Raw genomic sequence first — 14,723 nt, 5'->3', positions numbered from 1 at the left:
AGGAACCAGCAGGTAATTACGCGCATGCGTGTAGCGTTAATGTCTGATGACGCTATCGATCGCGACCGAGAGAACACGATCGTAACTTTATATGATAGACTTACTGCCAGCACTAGGCAACCAATTAAACTAGCAAGTAAATTATCCGTTTTTATTTATAATAACTGATCGAATACTTTTTATTTTTATTATTGATTTGAATAAAAAATATCACCGTGCGTTGTCGTCCGAGTTGGTTATCTTACTTCACTGGTTTCATTTGCCATAAGCCGTCGTTCAAGTAATGGCAGTTTTCGATTCCGATTCCTTTGTTGACCTTTGCGCTGTCAAAAGTTTTCAAAACATAAAATTGTTTCGTTTCAGAATTAAATTAACTTACATATCCTCAGTTGATAGAGATGTAATACCAATTGCCAGTGCATGTTCCTTTCCTTCAGCCATAATTGCCTAAAGTAAATAAAATATTTTAACAAAAGTGTGAAAAATATTGAAATTTTACATACAACTACAGTTCCTTTAGGCACTTCAGTCATCTTTGCTCCTGGTGATGTTAAACCTGGACACATTATGTGTGCTCCACTCAATACAAAACGTATGGCACCTTTATCTACTTGTTGCATTGGCAAAAAGAATGGATCTATAAAAATAATTAATTTATACATGCAACCAATTATACACTTTGCCCCAGAAAAAAGAATAAAACACAAAGAATTGAATTATAACTCACATTTGTGTAATAATTTAAGTGTAGGCATCCATGGTCCCTCTCTATGCCTGAAGAACATCAACTCACCAGCATTGTTAACAATAATTTCAATGTGGTCATGACTGCAAGTAAATAAAAACATAAATTAATCATAGACAACAGAAGGAATTAAGTAAACTTACCATTTAAGAATTCTAAGATTATCCTTCTTAGGTAAAATAGCATCTATATAGTTCTCCAAATGTTCATAATGTTCTAAAATTTTAGCTCGTATCCCTTTCTGCACTGAGGATTTCAGCTGCAGCATGCTTGAAACCGACTCCTTTTCATCAAATCTTCAAAAAATGCACGATTAATAATTAATATTAACATAAAATAAACTCGGGTATTTATAGAATCACTCACTTTTTAAACATTTTAACAGATTTTAACGATAATTAACTACGAAGTGCATGAAAAGACGGCTTGCTGTTGCGTTTTGAGTAGTTTTGAGGTTATTGGATTGTCAAAGTCGTTCACAAATCGGCCGGAATTGCTACAAATGTCAAATTTTGATTCAAAACTTTCAAACCAAAGAAATATTTATAAATAACAATGTTTTGCGCTTGCAGTTATATTTTAACTGTGCAGTATAATACGAATGCCTAAAACAAAAGTAAAAGAAATTATAATCATGTCTAGGAATTATTTATTTAAAAAAATGTAATTTAGCGCCATCTCGAGACAAACGTCACTTTTGTCTGGTTAATGTCAACATAAGTTCCCACCGTTGTTGAGTCTGATCAGGAATTTCCCTTGTGAAAAGTTATTATTTAAAGAAAATATTAGTTTTACCACGTTTAGTTTAAGTTATTGGATTTACGGATGAAGTCCCACCCGTGTAAACTTATTAAAACCCATCATTAAAGGCGGCACGAGCGAAAAAGTGGCTTCAATCCAACCCTAGGAGCTTGAGGCATTCAAAGTACGTACCTCAATCAATTCTTATCACAATAAACATGAATTCTCTGCCAAATTGTGCAAAATTTCCGGGTATTTTATGTGGGATAATTATAATGTTCTTATAACTTACCAGTTTTTACGAATGCGCCGATTAAAAACATAAAAAGCAGTGAATTTTAAGTGCATTTGTTGGTTATTACAAGCCAAACATCAATCAACAAGGTAGGTTTAATTCGATGTTTAAATTTAATCACAATCAGTGAATATTTTAAGTTGCGATGTATTTGTATTTGTAGAGTGTATGAAAAGAGATGTCTTGGCCACAATGGCAGCCTCCTGCCCAGCCTGCAATGCCTATGATGAACAATGCTATGCCAATGGGCATTCAGTATTCAGCTGAGCAATGGCAGCAAATGCAGCAACAAAACTGGCAGCAGTGGGCACAATGGCAGCAGCAATATCAGCAATGGCATCAACAATATGGAGCAGAGGTATAAGAATATTAAACTTTATTTTTTTCTTGTGAATAACATAATTTTTTTATGCTTTAGTATCAAAAATCATTAACTGCAATGGCAAATATTGGTACAATAAGCCCATCAACTCCAATATTGAACACAGCAGTACCACCTCCTTTACCAAATGACGCTAAACCTCCGCCACCACCTGAAGAACCTCAACAAAATCAACTAAAAACAAATAAAAACACATTTCAAAACAATGCAAACATAAAACCTGCATATGGATACAATTCTCTGCCTCCACAAAACAATCAACAAGTGCAGAATCAGCAACAACGCCAGCTTCAAGGTAAACGTCAAGCATTAGAGCATCAACCTGATATTGCTTCATCAAAGAAAAATAAATTAGACTGGCAACCGCCACCTACAACTAATACACCACAAGTTGGTCCACAATTACCTACAACTTCAGTGCATCCTCAACCACAACCACAACAAGAAAACAAGGAAGATTTATCTGATCCAGAGAAAAAGTTTATGAAACAATTCGCTGAGTGGGAAGCACAGTTCAATAAATGGAAAGAACAAAATCAAGATCATCCAGATAAAGCACAATATCGCGAGTACGAGAAAAAATGGGAAGCGTGGCGGAATCAACTCCTAGAAAGACGAGAACTAATGCGTAAGAAACGCTTAGGTTTACTTCCAGCCAATGTCAATATAAACACATCATTAGAAATGAATAATGGCAACACTACAACCAATTCGAATCCAAAAACATCAACAGTTCACAATGCCTTGAATACTGATACAACAGATGTAAATAAACCGATTAATACTAATGCATTATCGACGATATTCAAGAGTAATTTGAATGATGGCATACCAGGTTTAGATTTGGTGGATGCGCCGGGTCAACCAGATGATATACCACCAAATGAACAAAAACCTGCAAATAATGAAGTACAACCTGCGTTAAACTTAGAAGCATTGTCGAAGAACCTGAATTCAATTCTGGGGGATCAGAAGTTATTGAATATATTAAGTTTAGTTGCTCAGAATACAAATCCTGGTGCAGCTGCAATCAAAAATGAGGTTATATCTACTCCACCTGTTGTTGCACCGACTATACCTAGTGGTATTACTCTTGCTCCTGCAAAAGTACAACTTACTGCAGATGATCAGACTTCTAACTGGTCGACGAATACTAATACCAGTGGGAATTCTACTGCTTGGAGTCAGGAGAAGGAACACAAGTTTGATCCAAGTCAGAATAATAGATTTGGGGTTATAGATTCACGACATGGTGGAAATAATGATAGGAGTTATCAAGAAGTGAAAAGATTTGATGAGTTTAATAGGAACGAAGCGAGATTTGGGCCGAATAATCATAATAATAGCTTTGAGGAAGAATATTGGTCACCGAATGGAGTACAAGATGATATTGCGCCTGCGCCGCCGACGATTGCCAGCTTTGATGAGCTTTTACAAATTGATAAGATTGTTGATTACGATCATAAAACAAAGAAACAAGGTACGTTTAATAGTTTAGTGTTTATGTTAAATTAGGTTATAAATAATTGAAAATGGCGTCTTTTTAGACACAACCGATGTGCGTGTGTTTACGCCACGATTATTTGACTACCGCCATAAACTTGTCACGCGCATTCCTCTCCCTGAACGCCCAAGATGGTTATCTGAGACGTTTCATAATATACCAGAGTTTGATCCGCCTATAAGTCGCACTGCGCCGCCATATTTACGCGATAGATACCCGCCTGGTCCATCTGGTAATTATATAGATAATCAATTTAGTCGGCGTCCTTTCCCTCCTCAAATGGGTGGTCCATCGAATTCTCCGCTTGATTATGATATGTCTTATCGACCTGATGATGACTTCCGAAGGCGGAATAATTCTAATCACACAAACAATAATAATAAAGATGATTATGAACGGTTCAAGCGACAGAAGTGGGTTGGTCGTGGGGATAACCGTGATAACCGGTCTCAGGATTCAGATAGGGATCGGGAGCGTGATCGGAATCGTCTTCGAGATAAAGAGGATAAAAATAAAGATAATAAAAGAGATGTTAAAGAGTCAACACCAGCGACAAATGCTAATACGAATAGTTTTGCGCAAAACCAACAATTATTTAGTGCTGCTTTAAAAATGGACGGGAATAGAGTGAGTCAAGCGGTGCGGACAAACATTGATGATCTCTTAAACAAGCCAGGGAGGGCAAAACGTCCTCAAAGGATTGTTATTGTTTTGAGAGGACCGCCAGGCAGTGGAAAAACTTTCCTAGCCAAACAAATTAAAGATAAAGAGGTGAAAATTTGAAAAAATACAAAAATATATAATATTTATTAAAATATTGATTTATAGACTGAAAATGGTGGTTCAGCACCAAGAATACTCTCACTCGATGATTATTTCATGGTGGAACAAGAGAAAGAAGTTGTCGAAGATGGCAAAACAATAAAAGTTAAAGAAATGGTTTACGAATATGAAGAATGTATGGAAGCATCATATCGCCAGTCATTATTAAAGACATTTAAGAAGACTATCACAGATGGATATTTTCCGTTTATAATTGTTGATAATGTCAACGATAAAGTGAAGTATTTTGATGGCATGTGGTCGTTTGCGAAACAAAATGGCTTCCAAGTAAGTGTTTTCATTTAAATTTATTTATTTTCTTCTTAATTAAAAATCTTTTCAGGTTTACATATGCCAACTAGATCTTGACGTACAAATTTGCACGAAAAGAAATATACACGGCCGTTCCGAGGTGGAAATTCAACACATTGTAAACGGCTGGGAGGAAGTGCCATCTCATTATGGTATTCTCGACGCGACGAATCTGATTCAAGCCGGGGCGATAACCGAAGTCGAGATGGAAGAGATTAACTCACCGAATGATGACTTTGACGACGAGGAAAATGAGGTAAGAGCGTGTCCCGCATTGGTGAGCAAGTAATCTTTTCATTTAATTGTTCTGTGACAGTTTGCATATGTTAATTCTTTAATTTAGCAAATTCAACAGAGTTTAAAGTATCTTTACGATACAATCTACACTCGAACGAATTCAATATGTTAAATTATTATTATTAATATCATACATTTGCTGCTTGCAATTTGCCGGTTTTCTGCTCTTTGTTTATACTTGTAACGAACGTTGTGTACAACGCATTTGAGCGTGTGTGAGCGTCACTAAAATTTAGAGAACCTCTTCAGGAGCAAGCGTGCAATAGCAGCAAGTGGGACAAATTCGAGTGTTCCATTGATAATCTCGGTAAGTTGCATTTAAAATACAGATGACACACATGTATATGAATCTATTTATACGATTATGTCTTTATTTCGAGTTGAAAATGAATGAAATTTTGTGATGTGTGGCGTTTAAAGTGCGCGTGTGTGATGGTTTGAACATGGTGTGATTGCAGCCAAGCTTGATGGGATCAATAAACCCCTCCGCCCCGCCGGAACGATGGAAGACTACCTCCAACTGGATGAATGGACCGTCACAAGAACGGAGACCAAACCAGGACAAAAACGAGTATGTAATATGATAGTTTAGGAGTGAAACTTTGATGATATGTTATGGGGTTTGTAAAGGTGCGATGGGCAGACCTGGAGGAACGCAAACAACAGGATAAGATGAGAGCGATTGGATTCGTCGTTGGTCAGACCGACTGGGGACGTATGATGGATCCAACGCAAGGTGGAAGTCGGCTTACGCAAACGAAATACATCGAGCGTGTCGGTGTGCGCAAGGTGAACACGTAAAACACGTTTGCTATTCATCCCTTACATAGGTACATGCTTATGTATATAAGTTCCTTTTTTGGTTTAATCATTGTTTTATTTTCTATATCTATGCGATTACATTACTAATAATAATTTACTACATACTTATGTATAGGAATTATAAATGCGGAAGTCATTGGGACTATTTTCTTTACACACCACAATTGAACCTTTTTTGTGTAATTTGGTGTTTAAATATGTAAAATATGCGATAAAAGCTTAAAGGAAGAAGTGTTTGAAGTTATAGTTATATAATTTGGTTTGAATTGGCGCTAGGATGTCTTATTTTGTTTAAATATTTGTTTTTGTGTATAAGTGCACTTGTTTTTTGATATTAGTGAGTTTATCGTGTAACCTCACTGCATTTTTGAAAAATAATTCTTTTATTAGCGCCTTGATGACGCTACAATGCACTTATGTGAATTTATTTTGTTTGTTATTGGTGGTGAGTGTTTAAAGATCACTTGTCACTCTAGTACTATTTGTATCTAGATAAGATTATGGAATATTATCAATGCGATGCATTGGTATGTTTACATCTGCCGCATCTATTGGATATGCTAAACCTTGAATGGTGTTTTTTCCTGGTGTCGGTGCATTCCGATGCTGCGCTTGTTGCTGCTTATTTTCTTTCTGTTGTTTTTTCTGGTTGGTTTTCTTTGCGCGCGGTTTATACACGCGATTCTGCGCTTCTTTCTGCGCCATATGCGTTTTAATAGGCCACTGACCTAAATCTTCCTCTGATAGTGGAAGTAGTCCATCATCACCTTTCGGGTTGTTTCTACCGTTGCTGTTGCTGCTACTGTCGATTACAATCACATTCGGTAAATTGATGGTTGTATTGCCATTATTATTTCCTTTGTATTTTCCCTTCATTTCTTGCATATGCTCTTGAATGCAATTTTGCAGGATGTGCAGGAAGAAGAGGAATGCAAGTAATGTCAGCGCGGATAGTGCCACATTACCCTTTTTACCTTTTGAATGACCTCTTAAATTAAATAATAAAATTAACAAGTTTAAAATTTATAAAGTGATTGCACTTACTTTGATGTCCATCCATGATGTTCTTCATGATATCGTTCCAATTGCGGTGGTTTTGTTGATGAAGCAAGACCTAATCCACCGAATGCACCAAAACCCAAACTTGGAGAATGCGCACCAAAAAAGTTATTGATTGCATTCGCAGCCATTGCGAAATTTTATATTATGTTTATTATATAAACTTGTGATTGTAATGAAACGAAGAACTGAACTAAAGTTTTGTTTCTTGTTTCCTAGCGACTCAAGTGGAATTCGATTTCTGTCCCCAGAGTAAACTGGGAGTAATCTGTGTGCTCGTGTGCCGGAAATAATAGAATAAATGTGTAATTATAAGGGGCACGTGCGCGTGGTTACCGCTAGCTGACGAATGTACTTTTCCGTGTGACATCAAAGCCCAACCGAGCAGAATATGCTCGCAAATTTTGTGCTTATTAGTGTAAATCTTAATTTATGTCTTCTAGTTACATGTTCGTGACTTATATGAACTGGTTTTTCTTTGGGAAGAAGGTGAAAAAGGCTAAAATCGTTACTTTTAGTTGGAAATTTAATAAAAAGTTACTTTTACTAGACATTTACTTGATATTAAGTATTATATTCCCGAAATATAAAAGAAAATCACAGGATTTTGCTTAAAAACTTTTCTTTTCTTTAGTTTCATTAATTCTTCAATGAATAATTAACGTTTCAGTAAGTCTACTGCAATAATTTGATGATTTTCAACAAATTTATTTTAATTTTCTTATTAAAAAGTAGTTTTGAGGCTAAAAACCCTCGTAAAATGGTTCCTTTTGAAGTTTTGAATGGAAAATTAAGTAAAATCACAAGATATAATTATAAATATTTATTTATATTAAACATAAATAATATAATATTAAATTACATTCGTTTTCCTTACAAAAATTACCAAATAAATCATTTTATAAAACATAAATAGTGCCATCTCGTCCAACATTCCATCTCACCACTCTCCACCGCCTTCATTACGTATAAATATTTATAAATTTGTATAAATAATACTCTCCTAATACAATAAAGATGATTGCCTCGCTTGTGTCTCTTGCCACTCCTTGCTCTACCGCTAAATTATTGACTCATTCAGAACTCATGCATTCGTTTTAAAAAAACTAATCTATCCACTCACACATCACGCATCCAATTCATTCATATTGGTTCATTTGCACGTTAAGTTAAACATAAACATACATAAATAACATTTGATTGGTCCCTCGCGTTAGCGCGCGGGACGTAACAGTGCTGTAACCAAGTGTAACCAATTCAAACATACTACATAATCACTAGCCACCTCAATACAAAATGCAATAATAGACAAAATGTAAATTATCAGTGTTTAGCACGCCAAAATTCAGCCTGGTGAAAATATATATATCAATATTACAAAGTCGTATTAGTAATTTAACGGAAACGGAAATAAATAATCGCGTGGGAGTTGATTTTGGGTAATATTTACAATATTGTAACAACGTGCGGGTTAAACAAAAGGGAATAAATTAAGTTATTGTGAGCACGTCGCGTTTCGAGTGAAATTACATTGCGATCCTGATTGTGGTACAAAATGGCGTCCGGGCGCCATTTTACACCTCATTACATTCCAAGTAAGCTTGGTGACAGTTGTCTCCGGACCTTCCACGCCTGCCAGCCTCATAAAGAACCTCGAAACTTTGACCATTTGTTGATTTTTCTAACATGTAGCTTGTAGCATAGCTAGAAATCAAAAAAATTAATTTTTAAGAAAATATTTTAAATTTTTTTTAAAAACTTACGTTCCAAGTTGACAGAAAATGCTAGTTTGGCCAATGTCTCCTGAACATTCAGCGTTGGCATCACACAGGTACTTCTTGGTGCATCCACTGTTAACAGTTGAAAGGGCCCGGATGTATCCCTTGACCATTGCAATACTGGCAACGGTAGCGTCACTGACTGAATCTTTTCGGCCAAGATTACGCGCGGCGAGTGAACGATGCGAGAAAGATGTCTTCAAAGCGTCCAAAAGATTCACAACGATGTTAATGAACTGTAAATGAATAAATATTTAATTATTCATACAAAGAAACATAAAAAATATGTAAATATACAATGTGTGTTTTGAAAATTAATTAATTTATGATACAAAATGTTAGTTTTTATTAAGTTTTTATTAGTTTTGAGGAACGTACCTCGCCAGCTTGTTTGGCCATGGTGTTCACCTGTTCGGGATTCTGGGAGCCGACAACCGCCGACAAGACCGCCGCGAGAATGCCCTGTGCAAAAGCGAGAAGCCACTACTAGTGCAATTGTTCTTTTTTGTTTTTTATATAGCTAGCTACGCCTTAAGCCTACGCCTTATTCGTATGTAAATGTGTTTCTGATTAGTGTGAAAGGTGTGCGTACCTGCATTGGGGATCCGTTGTCGACTTTGTCAATACCATCACCACCGGCGTTACCGCCGCCCAAGAACGCGGTGAGGATCTTCAAACCCACTGAGAGGAGATTAGCCCATGGGGATGGGGCGATGCCATTGTCGTCTAAACCTTCGGATTTGTTGGGGCCGACGTGTTGACCACCGCCTGGGTTGAAGATCATTTGCATGACCATTCCTTTGATAAAAAAAATGTTTTTTGTTAAATTTACGAAAAATTTTTTTGTGAGATTATTAATATTTTTTGTTTTTGTTTGGAAATGTTAAAAGATAAAATCAAAAAAATGCCTTACCAATAACTTCCTTACCTAATAAGTTGGACCACGAGAAGCCACCAGTAGAATCCGAGATGCTGTTGGTGTTGACATCATCCAAATCATCCAGAGCTACTTTTTTGATGGCGTTTGGTTTTTCGGCGAATTTACGCTCGATGCGTAGCGATGGTAATTGTGGAGTCCTTGACGGTACGAAACTATCTGGATAGTTTGGGTAAGCGAAGGTGCTGATCAAACAACTGCTTACTATAAGGGCGCAGTACGCCCAGCCGGTGACTTGCTTATACATCTTGGAATCTTTAAAAGAAACAGGCGAAGATTTTATAAATTTTATATCGTACTGCTCGGTTAAGAGGTGTGTTTAAGACTGAGACGTGTAAGTTTAACGGTGCGACTCATAGTGTGTGGTGTGTGTGCTCTTCCGAGTTTAATGAACTAACGGTGCACGAAACTGTTACAAGGTCATCGTGCGCCGAAGAGGAGAGACCTAGTGCCCTCCAACCTTCCTTGCAGCGCGTTCCGTACGCGGAGGAATGCGGATTCGAACGCGGAAGAACGATGAAATTTGTTTCAGGTGGAAATTGTTATTGTTTTAAGGACTAGACTTTCATTTTGTTATTTTTTTACAATTATCTATGATTACGCAAGTGTAATTTGTTTTCTTTTTGAAGTTTTGACTTCGAAATAATCTAAATTGTTCTAAATACGCTTTTAAAGAAAACTAGGCCATGATTGTGTTTGTTTCGGTCATTTCACGTCCGATTTAATTATTCCACCTTCTAGAATGTCTTCAGTGCATACATTTTATGCACTATACATTCAACAACACCAAAACGCGTTTGTTTTTTTGTTTTTATGTAAAAATATTAAAATTAATGGCGCTGAAACACAAATGTTTTGTGTTGTGTTGCGCTTTGTGCTTAATTTGCACTCAAGTTTAAGCTCAACTTTGGTCTATTTCGCACGCGTAATTAATCAACTTCTTCCGCGCACTGGTAAATTATTGCTGGAGTGTAAAGAGTGCTTTTTAGTGTTCTTTCACATTCAGCAATCAGCGATCGCGATGATGTTCTTGTCTTAACTGTTATTAACAGTTACTGAACCGAATGCTAATGAACTGTTTCTTTTATTAGCCGCGTCCCGACTTGTCTTCTTGGTTTTTGTTTTGTTTCATAGCTGGTGTTATTGCAATAATATACCAAGTTAGACCTGCGTGTCAAATTCAAAATGGTCGCTTCATGCTGGTTAGGTTTTTATGTATAAATATGAAATTTGTTTATTGTTTTGAGTAACAATCGGACGCGAACAATGCGACAATTTCGAATATGTGCGCGAAACAATGATTCATGTATCATCCATGAGCATGTGCACACGAGTAATGATGATCTTTATTACAGAATAAAATATTACAAAATGTTCTGGTTGGGCGCGAACTTTCACGTTTCCTACATACAAATTTTTCTTCAAAAATTGAATTAAAATTTTATTATTAAATTTAAAAAAATAAATTTTCTTGTTTAATTGACCGAAAATAACGTTACAAAATAATAAACTGCATGAATTGAATTGATGGGTGTGAAAGACCGCAGCTAATTACCATCAGCATCATTAACGGTGATTCTACAACAAATCGAAACTAATTGGAGCGGATTGGACCGCCTGGGAACCAAAACTAAAACCACCATTAATAAAACTACATCAACTACACCGGCAATATATTTTTTTCAATTTTATTTTCGTCACTTCCGGATCACTTTCACTCATATAGGTACGCGCATGTCGAGTGTAAATCATCCGCGTATGCTTCAATTTTAATCTGCACACGTGCGTCGCGGCTTGCTTTCGTTTCGATCTCGATATTTTATTAACTTTTCATCCGTCGAGTGAAAAGTAAAAAAACGAACCTTCAATTAAAACCCAATCAAAACGCGGCTTTGAAATCAAGTTCAATTTCAAGTTCAATTTTACATCATTAGAAAGAAGTGGCTGGTATTTTTACGAGTTGAAAATTAAAATGTGGCCTCAAGTGAAACACCGTTAAATATCGTGTGTATTGAAAGGTAATTTACACCGGCGAGAGAATGTGCGAGCGTCTTATTAATAATAACGTTATGTGTACTTAGGAAGGCTTACAGCAGCTCATATCACTAACTAGCTGTAAGTGTTAAGCTCACGGCGTTTTTTTCTGCGCAAGGCACACAAGTAGCTGTAATTTATTTGATTTGGACGTGTTTGCGTTGGCGCAAGTACGATTTTCGTGTCGAAACAGTTAGAACTCTCTTTATGGTTGATTGACATTGACAAAAGACCCGAAAATTTTGTTACACTTTACAGTTATTAATTTTTTCTTGTTTTTATTTGCAGTTACGTCCAATACAAAGCTCTATGTGAGGAGGATTTCACGGAAAATTAATGGTGAGTGAACATAATACTGAAATTTACAACTGAAAGTCGTCGAACGTGTTTATAATAATGGTCAACAATGAATGAAAATGTCATGCATAAATAGCTAACAACTAAAACTAAGAACCTCTGAAGAGATGCTTATTTTCTCTCCGAGAAAGTTTTCGATTCGTATACTCGTATATTCAATAGCTATTTGTTTATTCATTGATATATCATAAAACACAAAAAACTTGAAGTTGATTGTGTTGGAATGACGAATTTCAATTTGTGTTATTGACACCTAGTAACCTGGAACTCTAGAAGTCGAAAAAGTTTTAACTTGGCTCGAGGCATTTCTTGCTGTCTTGTGTGTTGGCTTTGATATTTTTTAGTGTTTCGTGCGTCGTGCGGCGCAGACAAATCGGCGATTAGCCGATTAGAAAATGAATCATAAAAGAAAGTATTTTTCAAATATTTGTCTCGTATCGTCGAGAGAGAAAAAAAAAACGCACGTACACATCGAGAAATCTAGCGTTAAGCGCTGGAAGTCATTAGCAGCTTTCCTGTCGGCGTGTGTTGCACTTTTATCGATGAAAACAAGATTTGTAGCAAGCGCACAGGAGTAAAAAGTAACATGTGAGCTGTGAGTTTCGCGTGCTGCGTTCTGCTTAACGCGCGTTTGCATGATTTTTCAATTGAATCGAGGTCATCTCGACCATCTGAGAGCTTCGCGACTGCAAAACTTTTACGCGCATGTGTGCACTGCTTACGGTTTGATATTGTAAAGTACGTTAACCTTCTTTTTAACTGATTCATATATAAATTGTATTTTTTTCTTAAATTTTTAATAAAAAATCAATAAAAATTATGATTACTTACCGATTTATTGGAATATTTTAAAGTAATTCACTAAATTTCTATCGTTGCGATGCGTTCGCTTCGACTGCCGACGAAGATGTGCCGCACCAAAGCTCCAATGGACGTGCGGGAGGTAAATGTAAAAGAACCAGCAACAAGTGTACCGATTGCGGTAGGATTGTCAGCACACGGCACTACGTACTCGTCTCTCGACGTGCTTTTGAAACGAAATGGCCGCTGAGATACCTTGAACTTGTATTTATATAGCGTGACCCACTTACCTGAAGGAAGAGATGCACACGCGTGCCAACGACGCAGACGCAATAAACTTTGGGTGGGACGGCGGCAATAAAAGTCTATTACTTTTGCCAACTTTAATTTCTTCATCTTTTGCAAAGACTTCTTCAAAGTTTTTGCATCTTGTTAGCGACTTAAGTCACTTCAAATTTTAAAATATCTTATAAAATTATTGGTTTCGAAAAAAAATTCTAATTTTCATATTTTTGCCATTTCCGCACACTTTTACTCACATTGCTCGCATTATTCATTAGTTGATTCATCTCATGCTCTTTAAGCCATTGTAAATTGTGTGTGTCGTGTGCCATCATTGAGGTCTCTCTCGCGGCTCGCCACCAAACAGGATATGAAACGAAATATGTTGCGGAAAAAACACCTCACATCGCGAACGCAACACAATCGTTAAGAAAACTAGTAGAACATGGCAATAACGCGGCCATCGGCGAATGCAATGCAGCTAATCGTAATCACGATACACCGAATCTCAACGCGCTTGACAAAAGTAAGATACGTGGTTTTTGTTACTCTCATCTGTTCGCAGAAGGATATTAAAATGAGCGCAGATTCGAGGAAAGACCACAAACACGCAACTCCCAATTTCATATAATTCTTCTCAAGATTACTTCCGACTCGTCATCAGGTCATCAGGATGTTTTGATTGTCTTTTTATAAGACACACTTTTTGAACAATTGTATATTTTAGTGTAATTGATTGTAAAATTATTAAATTTCATCCACCTGCGTAAATAAATGCAATTAGGTGTGTGTGCTAACTCGAAGAAGAAAGGTAACAGTAAATATTAACACATTATGTATTTATGTGCTTCAAGTTCAGCGGAAAGCTCGACAGAATGAACAGTAATGTTGTATGTTTTAAACGCAGCGAAATTATCACTTATTAATTTACTTACGGACTTGTTCAGTTCCGAAGTTCGTTGGTGCTTCTAATTTTGGCTTACAAATTATATAAATTACTGTAACAAGTGTTAAAAAGAGTCACACGGGTGTAGGTTGCTCAAGACGGTTAGATTTTAATTAAATGTACTACATAATTACTATTTTTACTTTATTTGAGTGTGTAAAATAGAGATGTACGCACGCAAACAAAAATATTTATAAAAAAAACTTTTATTTGTGGAATTTTAACAAAAAAACTTACAAAAACACAAACAATACTATTTTAATTTTTTTTATTAAAATAATTTCAATATCAACAAATCGAATAAAACCGATCGCATCAAAGTATGCGTTTACAGTTAAACGCTCGTTCGCTCACCGACTCACTGGTCGGGTTTTTCATAAGCTTCTTGCGCTTGCGTGGTGTACACATATTCGCGGTTTGCATCCGTGGCAGTCGTGGACAAGGCTGAAAATTATTCGAAAAGCATCACATGCGTTGATGCGCGGCGCCGAGTGTGTCCGTTATGTCACATAATAAAATGTTTGAATGGTGAATGTGTGTCTTCATTCGCTGGCCCAACTACAACTACATTTATGATATATATCGAGTATCAAATTGGTCCGAGCGATT

At 36.4% G+C, this 14,723-nt stretch overlaps 4 protein-coding genes across 8 annotated transcripts; 1 reads left to right on the top strand and 3 right to left on the bottom strand.

Annotated features, from left to right (window-relative positions):
- Nucleotides 1-137: 137 nt before the first annotated feature.
- Nucleotides 138-1,241, bottom strand: MCTS1 (malignant T-cell-amplified sequence 1 homolog). Its single transcript, XM_065303786.1, has 6 exons — nt 1,112-1,241; nt 889-1,041; nt 728-828; nt 504-637; nt 380-447; nt 138-323 (listed from the first exon to the last, which is right to left on the bottom strand). Exons 1-6 carry the CDS (start codon nt 1,120-1,122, stop codon nt 242-244), a joined length of 549 nt encoding a protein of 182 aa, XP_065159858.1. The 5' UTR covers nt 1,123-1,241; the 3' UTR covers nt 138-241.
- Nucleotides 1,242-1,664: 423 nt separating this feature from the next.
- Nucleotides 1,665-6,151, top strand: ZAP3. 2 transcript variants are annotated; one of them, XM_065303774.1, is made up of 9 exons: nt 1,665-1,870; nt 1,945-2,139; nt 2,200-3,643; nt 3,711-4,438; nt 4,496-4,777; nt 4,833-5,057; nt 5,348-5,405; nt 5,557-5,669; nt 5,729-6,151. In XM_065303774.1, the coding sequence occupies exons 2-9, from the start codon at nt 1,960-1,962 to the stop codon at nt 5,897-5,899; spliced, it is 3,201 nt and encodes a 1,066-aa protein (XP_065159846.1). In that variant the 5' UTR covers nt 1,665-1,870; nt 1,945-1,959; the 3' UTR covers nt 5,900-6,151. The 2 variants fall into 2 exon arrangements, with proteins under 2 accessions (XP_065159846.1, XP_065159847.1); XM_065303775.1 differs by lacking the exon at nt 5,348-5,405 and having other exon boundaries at nt 5,729-5,915.
- Nucleotides 6,152-6,201: 50 nt separating this feature from the next.
- On the bottom strand, nt 6,202-7,316 carry LOC135792959 (uncharacterized). The gene is made up of 2 exons (XM_065303785.1): nt 6,965-7,316; nt 6,202-6,908 (listed from the first exon to the last, which is right to left on the bottom strand). Exons 1-2 carry the CDS (start codon nt 7,108-7,110, stop codon nt 6,419-6,421), a joined length of 636 nt encoding a protein of 211 aa, XP_065159857.1. The 5' UTR covers nt 7,111-7,316; the 3' UTR covers nt 6,202-6,418.
- A 471-nt stretch (nt 7,317-7,787) lies between these two features.
- LOC135792955 (uncharacterized) lies at nt 7,788-13,120 on the bottom strand. Of its 4 annotated transcripts, none has more exons than XM_065303777.1 (6): nt 12,917-13,120; nt 9,671-9,949; nt 9,350-9,555; nt 9,136-9,219; nt 8,743-8,993; nt 7,788-8,683 (listed from the first exon to the last, which is right to left on the bottom strand). In XM_065303777.1, exons 2-6 carry the CDS (start codon nt 9,939-9,941, stop codon nt 8,554-8,556), a joined length of 942 nt encoding a protein of 313 aa, XP_065159849.1. In that variant the 5' UTR covers nt 9,942-9,949; nt 12,917-13,120; the 3' UTR covers nt 7,788-8,553. The 4 variants fall into 4 exon arrangements, with proteins under 4 accessions (XP_065159849.1, XP_065159850.1, XP_065159852.1 ...); XM_065303778.1 differs by having other exon boundaries at nt 9,686-9,949; XM_065303780.1 differs by lacking the exon at nt 9,136-9,219.
- Nucleotides 13,121-14,723: the final 1,603 nt, after the last annotated feature.

This window comes from Atheta coriaria, unplaced genomic scaffold, assembly GCF_025399875.1.
Source record: "Atheta coriaria isolate IRGN ID8LTWV9N9 unplaced genomic scaffold, Caltech_Dcor_3.1 hic_scaffold_5_pilon, whole genome shotgun sequence".
Taxonomy (NCBI): Eukaryota; Metazoa; Arthropoda; class Insecta; order Coleoptera; family Staphylinidae; genus Dalotia; species Dalotia coriaria.
Note: the sequence above shows the minus strand (reverse complement) of the source record. Positions and strands in the feature narration are given on the sequence as shown.

Excerpts from the sequence above, each read along its gene's own strand:
- ZAP3 (XM_065303774.1), top strand. The coding sequence starts at position 1,960 with ATGTCTTGGCCACAATGGCAGCCTCCTGCCCAGCCTGCAATGCCTATG. Across the intron at positions 4,778-4,832 it reads CGAAACAAAATGGCTTCCAA|GTTTACATATGCCAACTAGA; the intron begins GTAAGTGTTTTC and ends AAATCTTTTCAG. Across the intron at positions 5,670-5,728 it reads CCAAACCAGGACAAAAACGA|GTGCGATGGGCAGACCTGGA; the intron begins GTATGTAATATG and ends GGGTTTGTAAAG.
- LOC135792955 (XM_065303777.1), bottom strand. The coding sequence starts at position 9,941 with ATGTATAAGCAAGTCACCGGCTGGGCGTACTGCGCCCTTATAGTAAGC. Across the intron at positions 9,556-9,670 it reads ATTAGGTAAGGAAGTTATTG|GAATGGTCATGCAAATGATC; the intron begins GTAAGGCATTTT and ends TTTTTATCAAAG. Across the intron at positions 8,994-9,135 it reads TGGCCAAACAAGCTGGCGAG|TTCATTAACATCGTTGTGAA; the intron begins GTACGTTCCTCA and ends ATTCATTTACAG.
- MCTS1 (XM_065303786.1), bottom strand. Across the intron at positions 638-727 it reads ACTTAAATTATTACACAAAT|ATCCATTCTTTTTGCCAATG; the intron begins GTGAGTTATAAT and ends TTATTTTTATAG. Across the intron at positions 448-503 it reads TGCCTAAAGGAACTGTAGTT|GCAATTATGGCTGAAGGAAA; the intron begins GTATGTAAAATT and ends TATTTACTTTAG.
- LOC135792959 (XM_065303785.1), bottom strand. The coding sequence starts at position 7,110 with ATGGCTGCGAATGCAATCAATAACTTTTTTGGTGCGCATTCTCCAAGT. Across the intron at positions 6,909-6,964 it reads CATCATGGATGGACATCAAA|AGGTCATTCAAAAGGTAAAA; the intron begins GTAAGTGCAATC and ends ATTTAATTTAAG.